At 34.7% G+C, this 18,127-nt stretch overlaps 1 protein-coding gene across 1 annotated transcript; it reads left to right on the plus strand.

The window, feature by feature from the left end:
- The first annotated feature begins 481 nt into the window (after positions 1-481).
- Positions 482-16,819, plus strand: LOC118747221 (fibrous sheath CABYR-binding protein-like). The gene is made up of 2 exons (XM_036481209.1): positions 482-547; positions 15,664-16,819. Exons 1-2 carry the CDS (start codon positions 482-484, stop codon positions 16,753-16,755), a joined length of 1,158 nt encoding a protein of 385 aa, XP_036337102.1. The 3' UTR covers positions 16,756-16,819.
- Positions 16,820-18,127: the final 1,308 nt, after the last annotated feature.

Consider the following 18,127-nt stretch of genomic DNA (forward strand, 5'->3'; position numbering starts at 1 on the left):
ACTATCCAGATGGTGGATGATGGCATAATAGCCATGTAACTAGAAAGTATGTATATATGTATAGTTTTGGTGCCAAATAAGTACATAAATATTTATAAGAACGTGTGCTGTCCTCGGCTTGGAAAGATGTCGATAAACAAACTGAAATTTTTGGACTTGATTCAAGATTTAAGCACGGCGAATATGTGTATTATTTTGTTGTTGATCAAGATTAATATTAGGATTAGGATTATTATTAAGATTATGATAACGATAGAGATTAAGAGTAAGATTAAGATTAAGAATACGATTAAGATTAAGATTATGATTATGATTAAGATTAAAATTAATATTAAGGCAATATTAAGAGTAAGATTAATTTATAGATTAAGAGTAAGATTAAAATAAAGAGTATGACTAAGATTAATATTAAGATTAATACTAGGATTAAGATTAAGATGAAGATTAATATTAAGGTTTAGAAAAAAATCAGACTGAGACTATGAATAACATTAAGATTACGATTAAGATTAAGGTTGAGATTGAGATTGAGGTTAAGATTAATATTGTGATTGGGATCTTAGTCCCATGATTATGATAATGATTAAGATTATTAAGATTAAGATGAAGCTTGAGATCAAGATTAACATTTAGATTAAGATTAAGATTGGGACTATTAAGATTAAGGTAAAGCTTAATATTAAGATTAAGGCTAAGATTAAGATGAAGATTAAGAATACGATTACGATTAAGTTTAAGATAAAGATTAAGATTGATATTGAGATTAGAACAAAAACCAAAATTAGGGTTATAAAAATGCTTCCGTAATATGCAGAAAAATGCTCCATTTAGTTTGATTTTAACACCGATTAATTCATCAGGTGCCGAAATATCAGGTTTATCTTTGTATACAGCTTAACTTGATTTAAAACTGTTTGGAAATGGTTCTTGCCGACTTTTGGGCATATTTGATTTGCCATCCTTTATCAGCCAACTTCCAAAATGATTTACGCATGGTAATTTTTTCGTTTCATATCAAAATATCAAATATCAGTGCTTGCTTGTATTTTATTTCTAGAAATTTATAATTAAAATACACAAAAAACAATTGAGTTGAGTAACCTCTTTTCTGCATCAAGCAGAAAGAAAATCTTTGCACTTTCAAATTAACTTGCAAAAAATCGCTCTTAATTGTGCCAATTACCAGCGCAATATTACCGTAAACTTTCCACAAGTTTTCGCGTACAATCTCATCCGCTGACACAATTTACTCCTTTACTTAGTATGTATGTATGCTATGGACTGTTTTGCTTTTCAATTCAATTTGTTAATGGCTTAGAAAATTATATACGCTACGTGTAATTTCTTTCATTACAAGCTTTTATTTTGTGTATAAAATGGCGAAGCGCCACGAACAACGAAACAAGTAAGTAAACTAAAAGAAATAAAAGCAAATGAGTTTTAGTTAGACAGCGCGTTACAAGCATGAAGACTTTTCTTCTCAAACGGGGTAAGTTTGCTTCCTGCGTTGGCACATTCACAAAAGCTTAGAAGAGCAAGCAGTTTAAATAGAAATGAAATCTTTAGTTTATTAAAGTGGAATTTATTATAATTATTTAAGAATTTGTTTAAAATTAGTGCAAATGTAGAATGTTTTTAAAAAAGAGTTCCCAGTTAGAAAAGATGGGTGGTTAAGGATAGTAGGTAAGGTAGTTAAAGTTATTTTTGATAGAAAATTTTTTTAAATTTTTTTCTAATTATCATTTCTGTAATGTCGCATATTCGTGCAAATCCGCCAACAGTCACAGACCAAATCCCCCAAAATGAAATATTTACCAACCCAACAGCTTAATCCGTTGCAAGTTAATTTCAGCTTGAGTTACAGTTATTGCGCAATTCCGTTAATATCTTAATTTTTTATTTATTTTTTTATTACTAAACTTCTTTAGAAAGTTCTTTGCTGCACCTTTCGCAATTAGTGTGCAAATATGTAGTGCAAGCAATGCATATATTTTGAACTTACCTGTACGCACTGCGCTGCAATGTGATTTAATTAAACTCAATTTGTATTTATGTATTTGCTCACACAATGTTGCTCATACGCCACCGCCATCGCCATTCAGCTCAACATAGTAGCAGAAGCAATAGCACAAAATATTTACTACTTTATATCGCGCCAAGTGTTTAGTGAGCAAGCAATGCATTGCATGGCACATTGGTAATGCCAATATTTACACAGCTTACAACATTATTTGCTTTTGTAACTACGCGTACTAAATATTTAGCTTTCTAACTTCGCTTTAATGAAAATGCTTAACTTTACATTTAGTTTTTGTTTAAAACTAAGCTCACTTGCGATTTGCAATAGCCCGCCCCCCGCCCCCTGCTGGCTATTTGTTTCCGTCCTCCATTCAGGCGCAGTTTTACACCACTGATCCTTCTTAAGAAATATTAGATTCTCCTTTGTAAGACCATTTTTAACAACAAACTTCTAAGGAAATAAAATTTCATTCTTAACACAAACGTTTATTTTGATTTCCAGCTCTTGAGCAATGTGCTCTTGTCCTGCATTTGTGTTCTTCATTTCAAACATCTTAGCAAGTATTGCGGTTGCATTATTCTCTCTTCTTCTCTACTACTCCTTTGGGCTTGACCCTGCTGAGCTGTTAGCAAAATTTTAAATTAATGTATCAGCAATTTTTTGCTTGCTGGTCAAGCTCCAACGCTATGTAAAACGAAACCTTTTTTTTTAACGTTTGCATTTGTTTTGCTTTGGTTTTCTTGGTATTTAGTTCCTTTGAGTTCGTTAAAATTCGCTTCAGTTATGCAGCGTCATGCTTCAGTAGCGTTTACACATTTTATTTTGTGCTTTCGCTCACAGGTGTTTGCTAATGAGTCAAAAGTGCATTCAACTGTGCATAAAATAAAGCAGAAACCCTTTTGTCTGCAGCGTAAATTCGTTTATTATGTAGACTTTTTAGAATAAGGGCCAAAACGACCCATTCAGGTGGCAGCTAATGGGTTAAAATGTTCTACCAAAATATTTCGCTTGAAATTTTACTATATATGTCTCTTATCCTTTAATTTCGCTCAAATATTTATTTTATTTATTTTTTCCACTTTTTTAAGTGACATTACACTTGATATTGCCATATGGTATGTATTACCATATTTAACATAAAGAAAAAAGGGGGTAAATTTGTCTATTGAAAATTGGTCGAACGAATCTTTAAATCTTTATGAAAAGTGGTTCGGCTTTCGGTTCGGATCAAATATTTCTGGAAAGTTTCGGTTCGGTTAACGGTTCAGTTAGTTTATAGAAAAAAGTGGTTTTCCGGTTCAAAAACCGGTTCATGTTCCTGGTCTGTACAATGCAGGGAGAGTTCTGGTTTTTTATGTTTTTTTTTGGCTTGATGCCATTTTCTCTGTGTCTCGGTAATGTTCTCATTCCATCAGAATACTGGTGTTCACGAAGATGGATGGTATTACAACTTAAGTTTGATGTTTATAAGTTCAAGAATAAGAAGAAATATACCTCTTAAGTTATACAAAAATGCCAGGACCATGAGATAAGTCTGTTTTTGGTACTGGTAGGCTTTTCTGAGACTTATAGCCTTAACATTTTTGAGTTTTTTGGAATTGTTGTTTTTGGTAATGTTCAAGATTTTTCGGAGCCTTTCAGGATCATTCGTGCTTTATTTTGGGAATTTTATTTGGATTTTTATCGCCATTTTAGGTTTCCATGGGTACTTTTTATGAAGTTTTATGGGCTCTTCGTGTGGTTTTGAGGAATTTACGGGACATTTCGGTTAAAAAATTACATTCAAATTTAAACTTTACTTTCTAGGAATACCTTAAAAGTAAAAAGTTATCGACTTTTGCTCAAAGTAAAGGTCAAAAGGTTTCTAAATTTTGTTGCTTTTTATTTTAAAATATATGCATATACATAAACGCGGCACGAATTCTACTTTTGAGATTGTAATGACCAGAATCTTAACGTGTTGCTCTCTTTTGCACAGCTCTTTAGAGAATAATTCGTTTTCTATGCCTTTTCTGGTTCCTCGCGGCTCTTTTAAGGATGTCTGCAATGATCCATTTTTGTTTGACTGCTTGTGGGATTGCGTTTCATGCTAACCTTCATCTCGAAAATGGATGCCTACTTAGTACATCCCTTTCATTACGAATGCAAGGTGTTCATAAAATACCCTATCATAGTCTCTCCTGTCCCATCCCTAAGAAAATATCTATTCCCAATAAATCCCACCATTTGTATTTTATCTTCAAATTTGTTGTAAATTTCCGTTATAAATATTACCCATACGACATTTCTCGGCGAAATTGTCACGAAACGCTATTATTTGTTTACAAACAAAAACAATTTGTAATAACTATGAAAACAATTTCAATCGAACACAATAAACCAACATAAGCTGACATCAAATCCACTCAACTCGCAACCATAATCAATATGTACACACAAACATATTTACGAGTACAGTATAGTCTTTATTATACCCGAGCGCACTTGTGCACAAGGGTATTATAACTTTGTTCACATAACGGTTGTTTGTAACAGGCAAAACGAATCGAGATAGATATAGACAAATGTATACATAAATGATCAGAATGAAAAGAGAAATCGATTAAGCGGTGACTGTCTGTCCGTCCGTCCGTCTGTGCACACGATAACTCGAGTAAAAATTGAGATATCTTAACGAAACTTGGTACGTGAACTTCTTTTGGGCGTGGGACAGATGGTATTGAAAATGGGCGAAATCGGATAATAACCACGCCTACCTCCCATATAACGGTAATTTTAAGAAATACGAAAACTGCGATATTTTAGTAACTACTGAAGCTAATTCACTCAAAATTGATACTTACAATGAGTTTCAGACGGAAAACATGAATATTATAAATTTTTGGAAAATGGGCGTAGCCACGCCCACTTATGGTTACATGTGTATATCTTGGTAACCGCAGCACCAATTTCTTCCAAACTTAGCACAGTTGTTGGCCTTAGTACAGCTTACTAAATGGCTGAAAAATTAAAAAATCGGACAATAACCACGCCTACCTCCCATATAACGGTAATTTTCAGAAAAACGAAAACTGCGATATTTTAGTAACCACTGAAGATAATTCACTCAAAATTGATATTTGCAATGAGTTTTAGACGAAAAATAAGAATATTACAAAATTTTGGCAAATGGGCGTAGCCACGCCCACTTATGGTTACATGTGTATATCTTGGTATCCGCTACACCAATTTCTTCCAAACTTGGCACAGTTGTTGGTCCTGATACAGCATACCAATTTCTAAAATCGGACAATAACCACGCCCACATCCCATATAACGGTAATTTCGAGAAATACAAAATCTTCGATAAATCAGTAAATATAGAAGCTAATTTATTCAAAATTGATGATTGCAACAATTCTTTACCAAGAAATACGTTTATGACAAAATTTTGGAAAATGGGCGTAGCACCGCCCACTTGTGATCACATATATGTATCTCGCTAACCGTTCTAGCAATTTGTACCAAGCTCGGTATGGTTATTGTGCTTGCCACATAAAAGCAAACCGTTGAAAATTGTTGAAATCGGACTAAAATTGAGGCCGATTCTCATATAACGGTAAATTTAAGAAATGCTTGAAACTTCAATATTTCGAAATTAGGACGCTAATTTACTCAAAATTGATACACCTCGGCTTACCATCTAGCGGAAGGTTTCGGAAGGGTGAAAAAACATATATTTAATACTTGCGCCGGGTATTTAATGTTCAGCTCTGCCCGAACTTAGACTTTCTTACTTGTTTTTGTTGTAGGCTCACTGCCTCTTGCTGTTTTGATGTTGCCACAATGCGTGTGGTTTAAAGGTTTGGCGTGTCGTGCGACGCCAAAAATGACAAAAATAATAGTAAAACGAGTAAAATCGATTGTTACGCAGGGCTTTTAGGATACATTTATGTATGTAGTTTGGTAAACGTGATGGCGGGGATTAGTGTAAATTGAAAAAGTTCTCAATAAATGGGGAGCACTGAGTGGGTGAGCTAACTAAATAGTAAATGGGTAAGTGAGATGTACACATAGCACACATAACCTCGCAAGACTACTGGCTGTCTGGCACTGTTCTAGGGGGGAAAGGTGTTGAAGAATTTTCAGCATACGAGTTGATATGTCCTAAAGCGATGTTTGCATGGAGATGCGTAAAGCAAATTGTATACATTCATGGATATGTGCGTATAGAGAGACCCACATGTGCACAGTTACAGTTACAGTTACAGTCTGGTAGTCGTTTTATGTTTTTCACTTCTTTTTCCGTTTCTCCCAAATATTTGTATGCCGGCTGCCTGTCTCTACTTCGCGCACCCAATAGAAAGTGAATGCGTACGAGTGTAAATATATTCCAATCTAAAGTGAAGAACGAAAAATCGCAAAATATTGAATTTGTGTGAGTAAACTTTCAATTGCAACGTTTTGCTCTTACTTGCGTTGTGGAGTATTTGGTTAGGTGGATAAATCTTAAACAAAGCTAACTGCTCGTTTTGAACAGTTTTCATGCCTTGTCATTCAGTACATCTGGGCAAGGAAAAACGTGCAAAACAAAAGAGCGAAAACATAAACGAATTTCGCACCCCGCAAGCAGCTTTTCTTCACAAAGCAACTAACTTAACTTGATTCCTATTTTGCAGCATTCGCATAGGATTTCCAAAGTGTTATTTGTGGCAACAAATTGGCCACCCAGCAGGTGCTCCTCTAACTGCCACATTCAACGTTGCCACAAATTGTTGCTTACGTAAAAGTTTGCACTACTGCTTCACTGTTAACTTGTGCTTAGCCATTAGTTTATGTACTTCTGGAACTCATACATACGTATAGCTATGCAGGGTATTTTTAAAGGATAAGAAACTAAGAAGCCTTTGTATATTAGAAAACTTTTCGAAGCAAAAGTGTTGTGCAGAAAAGTAGGTGGTGGAGAGTAAAATGGTTTTGAGATTAAATATAAATATGCAAGCGTAAGAGGGCTTTGCAAATAAGAAGACACAAACTGAATGTGCGATAAGCGGCGATGCATGTAAATGCATAGTGTGGCTAAAGGGTTCGTTTTTTATTATTTCGTTTTATATAATTTTTTTTCACAAAAGCGCTGCCCAGCTCACGCCATAAACAAAAAAATTTTTTCTCTCACCCTGGAGAATCAAAACTACACATGGTCTATTTTATGACTCCTTCTAAAAATGATACTCTTCGTTAAAATACAATTAAATTGAATACCTTACTGGTATTTCTTAAGTCCCGAAAATCCCGGGTTTATTTGTCTAGAATCCCGGTATTCTCGGGATTTGTTATTTAGACTTTTGGCAATAATAGAAACGCCTTATGTTAACCAGTTTTGGCTATATTTCCTTTGTTTATTTAATATTTAATATTTTTTTTTTTATAAATGTTTATCTCAATATACATACATATAATACATAAGGGCAAGACAAAGGGCCTCCTGGCAATATATAAAGAGTCCACGCGATTTGAACTTTGAAGTAGTGAAGGACTCTGTCTACCTTGGATCCCGCATAAACACCACCAACAACGTCAGCCTGGAGATCAAGCGAAGAATAACTCTTGCCAACAGGTGCTACTTTGGGCTCGGTAGGCAATTGAAAAGCAGAGCCCTCTCTCGACGAACGAAAATCACGCTCTACAATCTCTAATCATGCCCGTCCTTTTATATGGCGCAGAAACTTGGACGATGTCGAACAAAGATAAAAGGCTTTGTGGGCATTCGAGAGAACTATTCTGCGCAAGATCTATGGCCCTGTTTTCGTGGATGACGGGTATCGGAGAAGATGGAATGACGAACTGTATGAGCTTTTTAACGACATGGACATAATTAAGCGCATAAAAATACAGCGATTGCGCTGGCTTGGACATGTTGTACGCATGGATGACGATGATCCGGTAAAAAGATCCTTCGACTCCGCACCCATGAGTGAACAACGAAAGCAAGGGCGCCCACGGACGTAAAGGAAGAACCAAGTGCAGAAGGAGCTGTCTGCGCTCGGGATAACCAACTGGCGCAAATTCGCACAGGAGAGGGGCAATTGGAAAAGCTTTTTGGTCTCGGCCCAAACTGACAAACGGTTGAAGTGCCAAATAAGAAGAAGATATATTTTTGTATGTCTTTAATTGGAAATGCACATTGTATATAAAGGAAGTACATAACAAAATTAAAAAATATATGCCTCTTTTGCCTTTTGTCAAAGCTCATTTTTTCTTTTTTCAAGGTTTAAAAGCCTTAAAATCCTACAGTTCCCCATTTCGGGGGGGGTCAGAACACCTACAAAATAATAAATATCTATATCACGGGACTGATCCCGGGATCCCGGGATTGAACTAACGACATCGCAAAAATCCCGGGATCGTAAAAATCGAAAAAATTAACATCCCTAGTGAACACATAAACTACATAAGACCACCGTTAAAAATCTGCAGAAGGAGATAGATCAGATCTTGCAAACACAAGTAGCCACATGCTATTTGGGATCGCTGAAGCAGTCCTCCGGTTTGAGTTAACCGGGCATGGAACAAACGGACCTTAAACACCTGCAAAGCTAGGAGGGTCGGGTACAAACCAAATGAGCATAGGACTACACGATTCGTATAGACACTGTCGCGAAAAGACTGTCGAGCGATAACGTGCCCACTGACAGGTCACGGATTTAAGACAGGAATTACTGATAGCGACGAATGCAGGCATTGCATGAGACCAGGAGCATTTTTTGCCTTATTGGAGTTAAGTTAGATTCGAACACGAAAAGAGAGCCGAGCAATGAAAAGGCGAAATTTTTTGGTAGAGACGAAAACACCTTTAGTTTCTAGCTGTCTAAAAAAAATCACAAGAAATTTTTTTCAAAAAGTACTTTGCTTTAAATTTTCTTAAAGAAATACATACATGTGTAAATATAAGAGCATTTTTTGTAATCAGAATAAAAAAACCATATTCTGGGCGTGTTTTTATATGAAATTTTTGTTCTGAAGCTTTTGCACTGATGAAGTGTGCTTAAGCTCAAGAATTTGTACTGAAAATCGATTCGGTGCTTAAGTTTACTTTTTGTGCACGAGATCCATTAGTCGAACTGGTGCATTGGCAAGAAAAAATTTGCTTTTTTTCACTGTATAAGGAGCAATATGTTGTATAATTTCTAAGATGATTACATCAACTGCCTTCTGACCTAAGAAATTTCATCATTCATCTTGAAATACATGAGATTTAGTTAATAAAGTTGCTTGTTATAACTTAAATCGAGGTAATTTGATTATTCTTCCGAAATGTTCACGTTTCTCTTACATCTTCTTATTTTAAAACTGCTTGATTGTGCACCGCAACTCAACCTTATTCTAGCCGTTTTTTTTCGATATGGAAGCAAAAGTCAAGTGTTTGCGGATACACATTTTTTGATATACATATATATTACACCCACCACTTTCTGCAAAGTGACTAAATTATGATGTATCTATTTGCATATGTGCAAAATAAATTTATTTCAATTAAATTTAACCCAAAGTCAAGTGTATTGAATTTAAGCAATTTTGAAGTGATTCATTTCCGACCTTTGCTAATTGTTTTCCGACAACTTGACAAAAGAGATTTCAATCATTTGAATAATAATTTGTAAAGCTGATCACGATTTTTTTTGTATGTTTACTTAGGCGAAAATTTTGTTTATATAATTATTTGCAATAATTTGTTTCAAGTGTAAAATAACAGAGTTTGTTGATACATATGTATGTATATATATATGTACATGCCGGCAACATGACAATGAACTCTTGTTAAAAAATAGCTGGCGCCGATTCGTTATAGGGAAATATTTAAAAATATGTAGATTTTATAGATTGCAAAATTTTTGCGACTATGACAAAAATAAGGAACTATTTGTTTAATTGATTACATAACTATTTTAATTTCGTTTAAACTAATATGTGATTGATACCATTTATACATACACATGCCTCTAGCGGAAAAATATCAATGAATAAGCATTTTTCGAAAAGTAGTTAGTTTGCCGTTGGATAATGAATGTTTAATAATTAAATTTTAATTTTTGCTTTTAATATTTTACGTATGTATGCGTTAGCCACCAACAACCGCATTTGAAGCAAAAATAAATAATAATAACTAAGCATTAATACATGCATGCCTACTAAATACATGTGTATATTAGGGTGCATCACTCTGCATACAAAAAAAAAAAATTAGAAAATTTTATATTTAAAGACCTCCGCCAAAGTATTTCGGAAAAATATTCAGATTTACGTCAGCCGGACCAATTTAAAAAAACCTCCAAAAATTGAGTTATCTTTAAAAAAAAATCGTGTTTAAAATTATTTTTTTCTAAAACATCAGCTCAGATCAGAGAAAAGTTAAAGCTTAAAACGTCTGCATACAAATTTGTATCAGCTCACCCAAATCTTAATTTTGGCGCAAGTCTTAGAATATAAAAAATTTTGCAATTCCGGTGATGCACCCTAATGTATAAAGTACATAAATACGTACATAAAATGCATAGATACATACGTGTAGCAGTATCCAAAGTTTATTGTGTAAACACTTTCGTTTAATTTTTATGCTCGTTTTCTCAAGTGCTTCTTTTTCTTCTGACGTTTGCCTACCACTTCTTCTTTGGTTTGAGCACGTGTCGTATTGATATTCTATCGCACTTTATGCCGGTTTGGTTGCGTATTTTTTCGTTAGTTTTGATACACTTCCATATTTTTTCATCTTCCTTCGTTTTGTCTGAACCAATGCTATTGACATTGAATTTCGACAACGCATCATAACGTTTATTGTACTTGACATTGACTTGTACAAATATTTGAAATGTGCGTTGAATGAAATTTGGTAAGAGTAAGCAGAATAAGAAGTTACCACAGTGGGCTTATATTAGCGAAAAATGTGTATAATTTCTTTTGAAACAGTTTTACGAGGGCAGTTAGATGAGTTAGTCCCCATTTTGTGTGCTAGCTGAGGCTATATATGAGGCACCGCAATTTAGAAAGTAAATATTGTTTTACGTGAATTTTTGATCAAGCAAATGCAAATGCGTGATACTGTCACCACTCAGAAGGCCACCAAATCTTATTATAAAAATCAAAATCTATGAGATTTTTTATTATGTCCAGTTTAAGAGATTTTAGAACAGCACAACTAGCATATGGGTCATTCCATACAAAATTTACACCTCAATATTTTATTTTGGTGTGAAATAATTTTCTATCATTCTTTATCGAAAAAAGAACATAATCTCGAAAAAAAAATCTCTGAAATTTTGAACTCACAAAGAAGTATCTTTTTTCAATATTGTACAGTTAATAAAATATTTGTCGGAAAAATAAACTAAGCAAACAAAATCTGCGTAATTAGCTTGGCCTTGCATTAGAACTTGGAATAGATATAAAAAAATATTTTTTTGCATTTAAAAATTGAATTTTTTAATAACTTTTTTCTTTGTTAATTATACATTGTTTGTCAAATTTTATGGAATACACTGAAAAATTTTGGAATGGAAAAACAGCGTAGAATTCATGAGTTTTTTCATGCCTGCGTGCATAAAGCAGCACTGGCAGTGCACGCCTGGGCGCAGAACAGCTGCAGTTTTGGTTTATCTATTCTCAAATTTTTACAGTGTACTCCATAAAGTTTGACAACTATTTAGATTACAAAAAAAAAAAAACAAAAATCAAACAGTAAAAAAATGCAACTTTTTAATGCAAAAAGTACTTATTTAGGTAATTACAAATAGTTTATTAACTGAAAAAATTGAAAAAACATACTTTGTGAGTTTAAAATTTCGGATTCTTTTTTTCGAGATTTTCGAATATCATGATGAAATAAAAAATAGGTTTCTTCCTTTATCAATAAAGAAGTTAAAAAATCTATTTCACACAAAAAAAATACTGAGGCGTAAATTTTGTATGGAATGGCCCATATATATTATTGTTGATACTTTTATAAAATCCTTCCACTCGCTTATTTTTATCAGACCTCCGACAATTTATCGTGAGTTTCGCCCGAAAACGAATTCCCCTGATTTTTTTCTTTCATCCGCTCGTATAGTTAGAATACACATACGCGATAAGTGGACAATTTCGAGCGAAAGTTAAACTCCTGATACGGCTGATAGCGTCGTGCCTTTGCACCCGTCTTGTTTGAATCTGAAGAACCACAATTTTTAGTTAATCATGGGAAAATCGATTTTTCCTACACCAATTACACAATTTTGCTTCGATTTTGCTTATAAAGTAAAATATCATTTTAAGAGGGAAACTCGAGTTTGACTCATTTAGAAAATTTAATCCAATTTCAAGTCATACGCTACCTGAGCTTTTAATGCTGGACCGTGAGTTCCATCAAAAATGAGTGCGTAGAACTTAGTCCAGAAACTTTTTTTCAAAATTTTGTCCAAAATCTCAATGGGTTTATCTTGGATGTGTTAACTGGTGGGAACACTTTTTCCTTCTTACAACAACATGGGTCCAAGCCAGGAGTCATATTAGAGTCTGAGATATGACTCTTTTGCTGAGTCTTATAGGTGCCATGGACGGTGGGTCTGACACGCGAGTCATCTGATTAGGTGTTGACTCGCCATTCGACTACACACAGTTGAGTCATTCAGAGTCATGTCGGCGTAACTAACACATATTTATTTTCATTAACACATCCGAAGCGACTCGCGAGTAATTAACAATAAACTTTTAAATACTTGTACATGAACTTTGTTACTTTTGTTTAACTTGGATTTTATGGACACCAAAAGAGTCCGAAATGAGTCAGTCTTGTTGACTGGGCGCAGAATCATATTTATGACGAAAGAAGGATTTATTTTAGACTCATAAACTCGGCGCACTCAGAAATTTTTTTAAAGGGTAGATAATGAAATAAAACAGAAATTCTAAAAAAAAGTGTTATATGATGTCCTGAAGACTTCAAAATTTAATCAAGTATCAATAATTAAGTGAAAAATGATTTTTCCTTTCTGAAAGTTTTCATATTAAACACCAATACAAAAATAATTTGTTACTTAAATTGCTTTCGTGAAACCGGCTATAGAATAAAATAAAACACGAAAATTGCTTGATATTTTCTACACCAGAGAACAGCCAGTCATTTGTTAATTTTATTTTTTTAAGCCTGACAACTTTCCGCCTAACTTTACGCGTCTTTCAGACCTTTCAAGATTTCCGCGAACTTTTTGCGCTATCGTTACATTTTTTGCCAGAAATTCTCCCGAATCTTCGTTATTAATTTTACGGGAATTTTTGGCTTTTTTTTACGGAAACTTTTTGGAATTTTTTCAGGGTGTTCTGGGAACTTTTGGGATGTTTTGCAGTTTTTCTGTATTTCTTCGAATTTGTTTTCGGATTTTTATGGGACTTTTGCGGATTTTTCGACGTTATGTTAGGCATTTTAGGGACTTGATAGGAATTTTTCCGGATGTGCATAGATTCAAGAGTACATAACCATACTTTTAGGAATATCCTCAAAATAAAAGACGAAAACTACAAACTATTTTCTATTCAGAAAAGTAAAAGGCAAACGTTTACCTTTTATTTATTTCAATCTATATTTCTCCAACTTTAATATTTTTTCTTTAAAAACGCATACAGGATACCGTATTTAGTGTTTTAAAGCTGGCAATAGGAAGCCATGACTTGGGTGAGAAGTTGGAATGAGTCAACAAGCTGTAGTAGTACCAATTAAGAAAAGGTAGAAAGGATGTTTCTATGCAAGAAAAAAGAAATCAAAAAAGTCAATCATTTGAAAAGGTCATTGAAACAAAATATGGGACAAGAAGTCACTAATTTACAGTCTCAAATTTAGTTACTTGGGATAAGACTGACTTATTGAATTTCAGCATAAATCTAATTATCTCTAACCACTGTTGTTTCTTAATATCAGTTTCACTGTGAGCATCATCTCAAACGTTAACTATCTACCGACACCTACCAGTTAATATCCAATTAAATATTGACAGTTTTATTAACAAATATTTATGAACAATACTCGTCTGAGAGATGCCAAAAAATTTAAATTACTGCCAGCCAAGACACTTATAAAATGAAAACAAACAAATAAATACAACAAGAAGTAATTTTTAGGCAAAAAACAAAACCGACTTCAATTCTCATATAAAAATTTAGGAATACCGTTAATTTTTTCATGATCCAATAAACGGATCTAAACCAAATTAGTATGGGACCACTTGTGAGGTAACACCTTTTCTTTAAAAAAAGAATTATGCGGCAACATACATAAAAAAAAATATTCCGCTGAATTGGTAACCTTCCCCTTTTTTTGAAGTCGGTTAATAACTTGGAAATTTCGACACCACTTTGATACTTCTCAACGCATTTATATAACAAATAATAGCAATTAATGTAATGCTAAGAATAAAATATTCTTTCGATATGCAGCAACAATATTTTCAGTCACGCATGCGCCTGAGTGGCATTACAGCAATTAAGAGTCTATTAAAAGCTATTTGTTTTTTTTTTTTTACCCAAATTATAACTCTGCCGCTGCACAATCTGCATTGCACTGGGTCAACATAAAGTATCAAACGAAGTACTTGACCGTGGCCACGCATTACTTGACAAAAATAATAAGCGTAATCATAACCGAAACCAAGCTTTTTTGTATTGTCACAATTAAAGGTCACAATGCACGCCATTACACGCTTGTCAAAGCGATATAACAAAGCCGAAAAAGTGCGCCAAAGATTAAAGCGGAAGACAGCTGATAGCTGATAATTGACGCTGAATGGTTATGAAAGCCTGGACCATCGGACAATTAATGCATGGCTTTGGTATCGACAGAAGTAGTTATGCATGCCCGCTTGTCATTCGATGTGCGTTGTTGTTGTTGTTGCTGTTGCCTTTGCTATTGCGGGTGTTTGCAGTGCTGCTGCTCGAAAGTACAAAGACCCGCAAGCGAAGTGATTTGATATGCGACGAAGAGCACAGTAAGTTGTCTTTGGCCTAGCATGCTGGTATTTATTGTTGGCTGATTTTGTGAACACTTTACGTCTTGCGCATGCGTAAACCACGCATACAACTTTTGTTTGTTCTCTTCATACCGCTGACGCTCTCCACAGCTTTAAATTGATACAAGGGCCTGAGTGCTTTTTTTTGTTTGTAAGCTTTCATATGCAGAGCAAAGTGTGAAATATGATTAGCGGCTATGGAATGCTGCAGAGTAGCTGAGTGATTGGCAAGAGATCGCGCGCAGTCGGCACATTATGGGTAGAGTTTAATGTGGATCGTAGCCAGAGAGTTCGATATTTCGTTTATTGATTTCAAATTTTTTTATTTCTATTTTTGGATAGTGGCGTTGAAGCGTTAATTTTTCATATAAATAGAAAATTAAATTTCAACATCAACATCATTCGTTTGCATATAGTTCAGTGGGCCACAGCCAAGCGGAGAAATATTATTTATTAACAGTGTTAATAGTAAAATTTAATTTGGAAATAATAAAAATGGTAATTGCGAAAAATTCAACTTAAAAAATAATTTGAATTTTTTTGCACGTCAATGCTTTAAAGTCAACGCTATTGAAATTCTCTCAAGAATTCTTTGAATTTTTTCTAATATTTATTTTTTAATTTGTTTACTTTTAGAAAATCGTCATTGTCGTATTGTGCCTTGTGGCTGCGGTTGCAGCGCTTCCCTTTCAACAGCAGCACCACCGACTCATCCGCGATGTCTCTGAAATTTTAGCGCCACCAGTAGATGTATATTTGCCTCCCACAGCTGTCGGTGACGCTGCAGCGCCGCTAAGCATCTATTTGCCACCTGCTGAGTCAGCGCCAGAAGCCCAAGCAGCGCAACCAACTGCTGAGGAAGTGGAGGCCGCAGCTATCGCCGCAGCAAAAGAAACCTCCCCCGACGCCAGTGAAGCGAATGCTGTTGAAGAAACTGAAGCCGTCGAAGCCGCCACCGAAGCTGTGCCGGAGACAGCTGTATTTGGTGAAAATGGCTACGAGTACCGCGCCGTACGCAAACTCCGCCTACGTCAACGTCGTGATGTCTCCCATCTGAATCTCGGCTATCTGCCACCATTACCTGCTGCGCGTGTATCAAGCCACTACTTGCCACCACAATTGGATGTGCCACAACCGGAAGTGCCTCAATTGAAAATTTCCAATGAATATTTGCCGCCTGTGAATGAAAATCTTGTGCGTGAAGCGCCCACAACTGAAGCAGTCGAAACGGAAGCGCCCGAAACTGAAGCGCCAACCACCACAGAAGCACCAACTACCACCGAAGCGCCAACCACCACCGAAGCACCAATCACCACCACCACCACCACAACAGAAGCAGCAGCGCCTGAGGAGACTGCTGTTCTAGCTGATGATGGTTACCATTATAGGAAACCTGCTGTGTTGCCTGATTTAGGTTTTTCGCCTTTGGTGAAAGTGGCCGAACCAGATGCGGCACCCGAAGCGCCAGCGCCCCAAGAGCCAGTGGCTGTGGAGGAAGAGGTGGTCGTTGAATCGGCATCTCCTGAAGCTGAGCCGGAACCAGAAGCCGAGCAAGAGCAACAGCCTGAGCCCGAACCCGAGCAAATAATTGATGTTGAGCCTGAACGCGCCTACTTGCCGCCACTAGAAGCGGGCGTAGTGGAGGCTGAAGGTCCAGGAGAGGAGTCAGCTGCTCTACACGATGATGGCTATCACTATCGTGTGGTCAAGCGTGTTAGATTATTTTAGTGTGTTGGAAAGGCGTTTATTACAAAAAAATATAACTTTAAGTTTTTAAGCCGCGTTTATTTCATAGAAGCCGATTTTGATTTTTATTTTTATTTTTTCAATTTACTTTTTTCATTATTTGTTGACTTGTTTTTAACACACATTAAAATGCAACACGTATATATGTACATATTTAATTACATATTCAAATAAGATGATAATTATAGTTTCTTTTTTAAATATATGGATGGAAGTGTTTACAATTACATTATGATATGTTTATTATTACACACACACACTTCTGTATAGCATAAAGTGATATCTGTCGAAGCATCGTTGGATGCAGCTACATGAAATCGAAATGCATGGTGCTATTTCTGCCGAGGCACGCATGCCTTAGAGCTTAAACAGACGGCAGCGTTGATCCGGATCAACTAGTTAATTCGGAATTATCTTGCGAATTAATTGCAGTTGATCCGGATTAAGTCGCAGAGTTAATTCCCAGAGTTAATTTTGTTTTGTATATAAAACGAAATTTTTGGGTTTAAGAAAGTATACGTTTTCTGGTAGCCTTTACGATACCAATTTTTTCAAAATCGGTAAGTAATTTCTTTATTTTTTTTTTTTTTATAAAAAAAGGTATTTTTTTCTTTTGAAGTGTTTTTTCTCAAATTTTTATATACGAAGTATACAAGTACGCTTATCAGAAGAAAGAAGATTTGATTGCGTTAACAACGATATCAATTTTTTAGAAATCGGTTAGAAATTTTTTGTTTAAAATATTTTCTTTTTAAAAAAAACGTATTTTTTTGTTTTAAATGTTTTTTCTCAAATTTTTACATACAAAGTATACAAATATGCATATCAGAAGAGAAGAAGGGGGTCTAATTACATTTATAACGATGCCAACTTTTTAAAAATCAGTTCAAAATTGTTTGAAATATTTATAAGGTTCTTAATTTTTCGAAAACCCAACCTTTGCCCCCTTATAGCACGTAGCATTTAAATAAGAGAAAAATGAGATCTACGACTGTATTTTTAGTTTTTTAGTTATTTACATATATTTAATAATAAAAAATATTTTTTTACCAAAGATCCTATTTCGAACTTCGAAGGCCCATATCTCAATTTTATCTAAAGCTAATAAAGTTAGAAGGACGAAATTCGAGGATGTAGTAGTTTACATATTAGTCCTTGATATATATTTTTTTCGAAAATAAATATTGGAAATTTTCAAGGATATTAAAGGATAAAGTTTTAAAAGAACATTTTCAACATTTATTCGTCCTGGTGCAACAAAAAATTATTTTTTTTTTCAATTCCAAAGAATTTTTCCTCCTTTTAACTGATACCCATATCGTTACTCTACAATGCACCAAATCTTTTAAATAAT

This window comes from Rhagoletis pomonella, unplaced genomic scaffold (assembly GCF_013731165.1).
Source record: "Rhagoletis pomonella isolate Grant_MI unplaced genomic scaffold, Rhpom_1.0 Rhpom_scaffold_00011, whole genome shotgun sequence".
In the NCBI taxonomy this organism is placed as follows: Eukaryota; Metazoa; Arthropoda; class Insecta; order Diptera; family Tephritidae; genus Rhagoletis; species Rhagoletis pomonella.

Excerpts from the sequence above, each read along its gene's own strand:
- LOC118747221 (XM_036481209.1), top strand. The coding sequence starts at position 482 with ATGAATAACATTAAGATTACGATTAAGATTAAGGTTGAGATTGAGATT. Across the intron at positions 548-15,663 it reads TTGAGGTTAAGATTAATATT|AAAATCGTCATTGTCGTATT; the intron begins GTGATTGGGATC and ends GTTTACTTTTAG.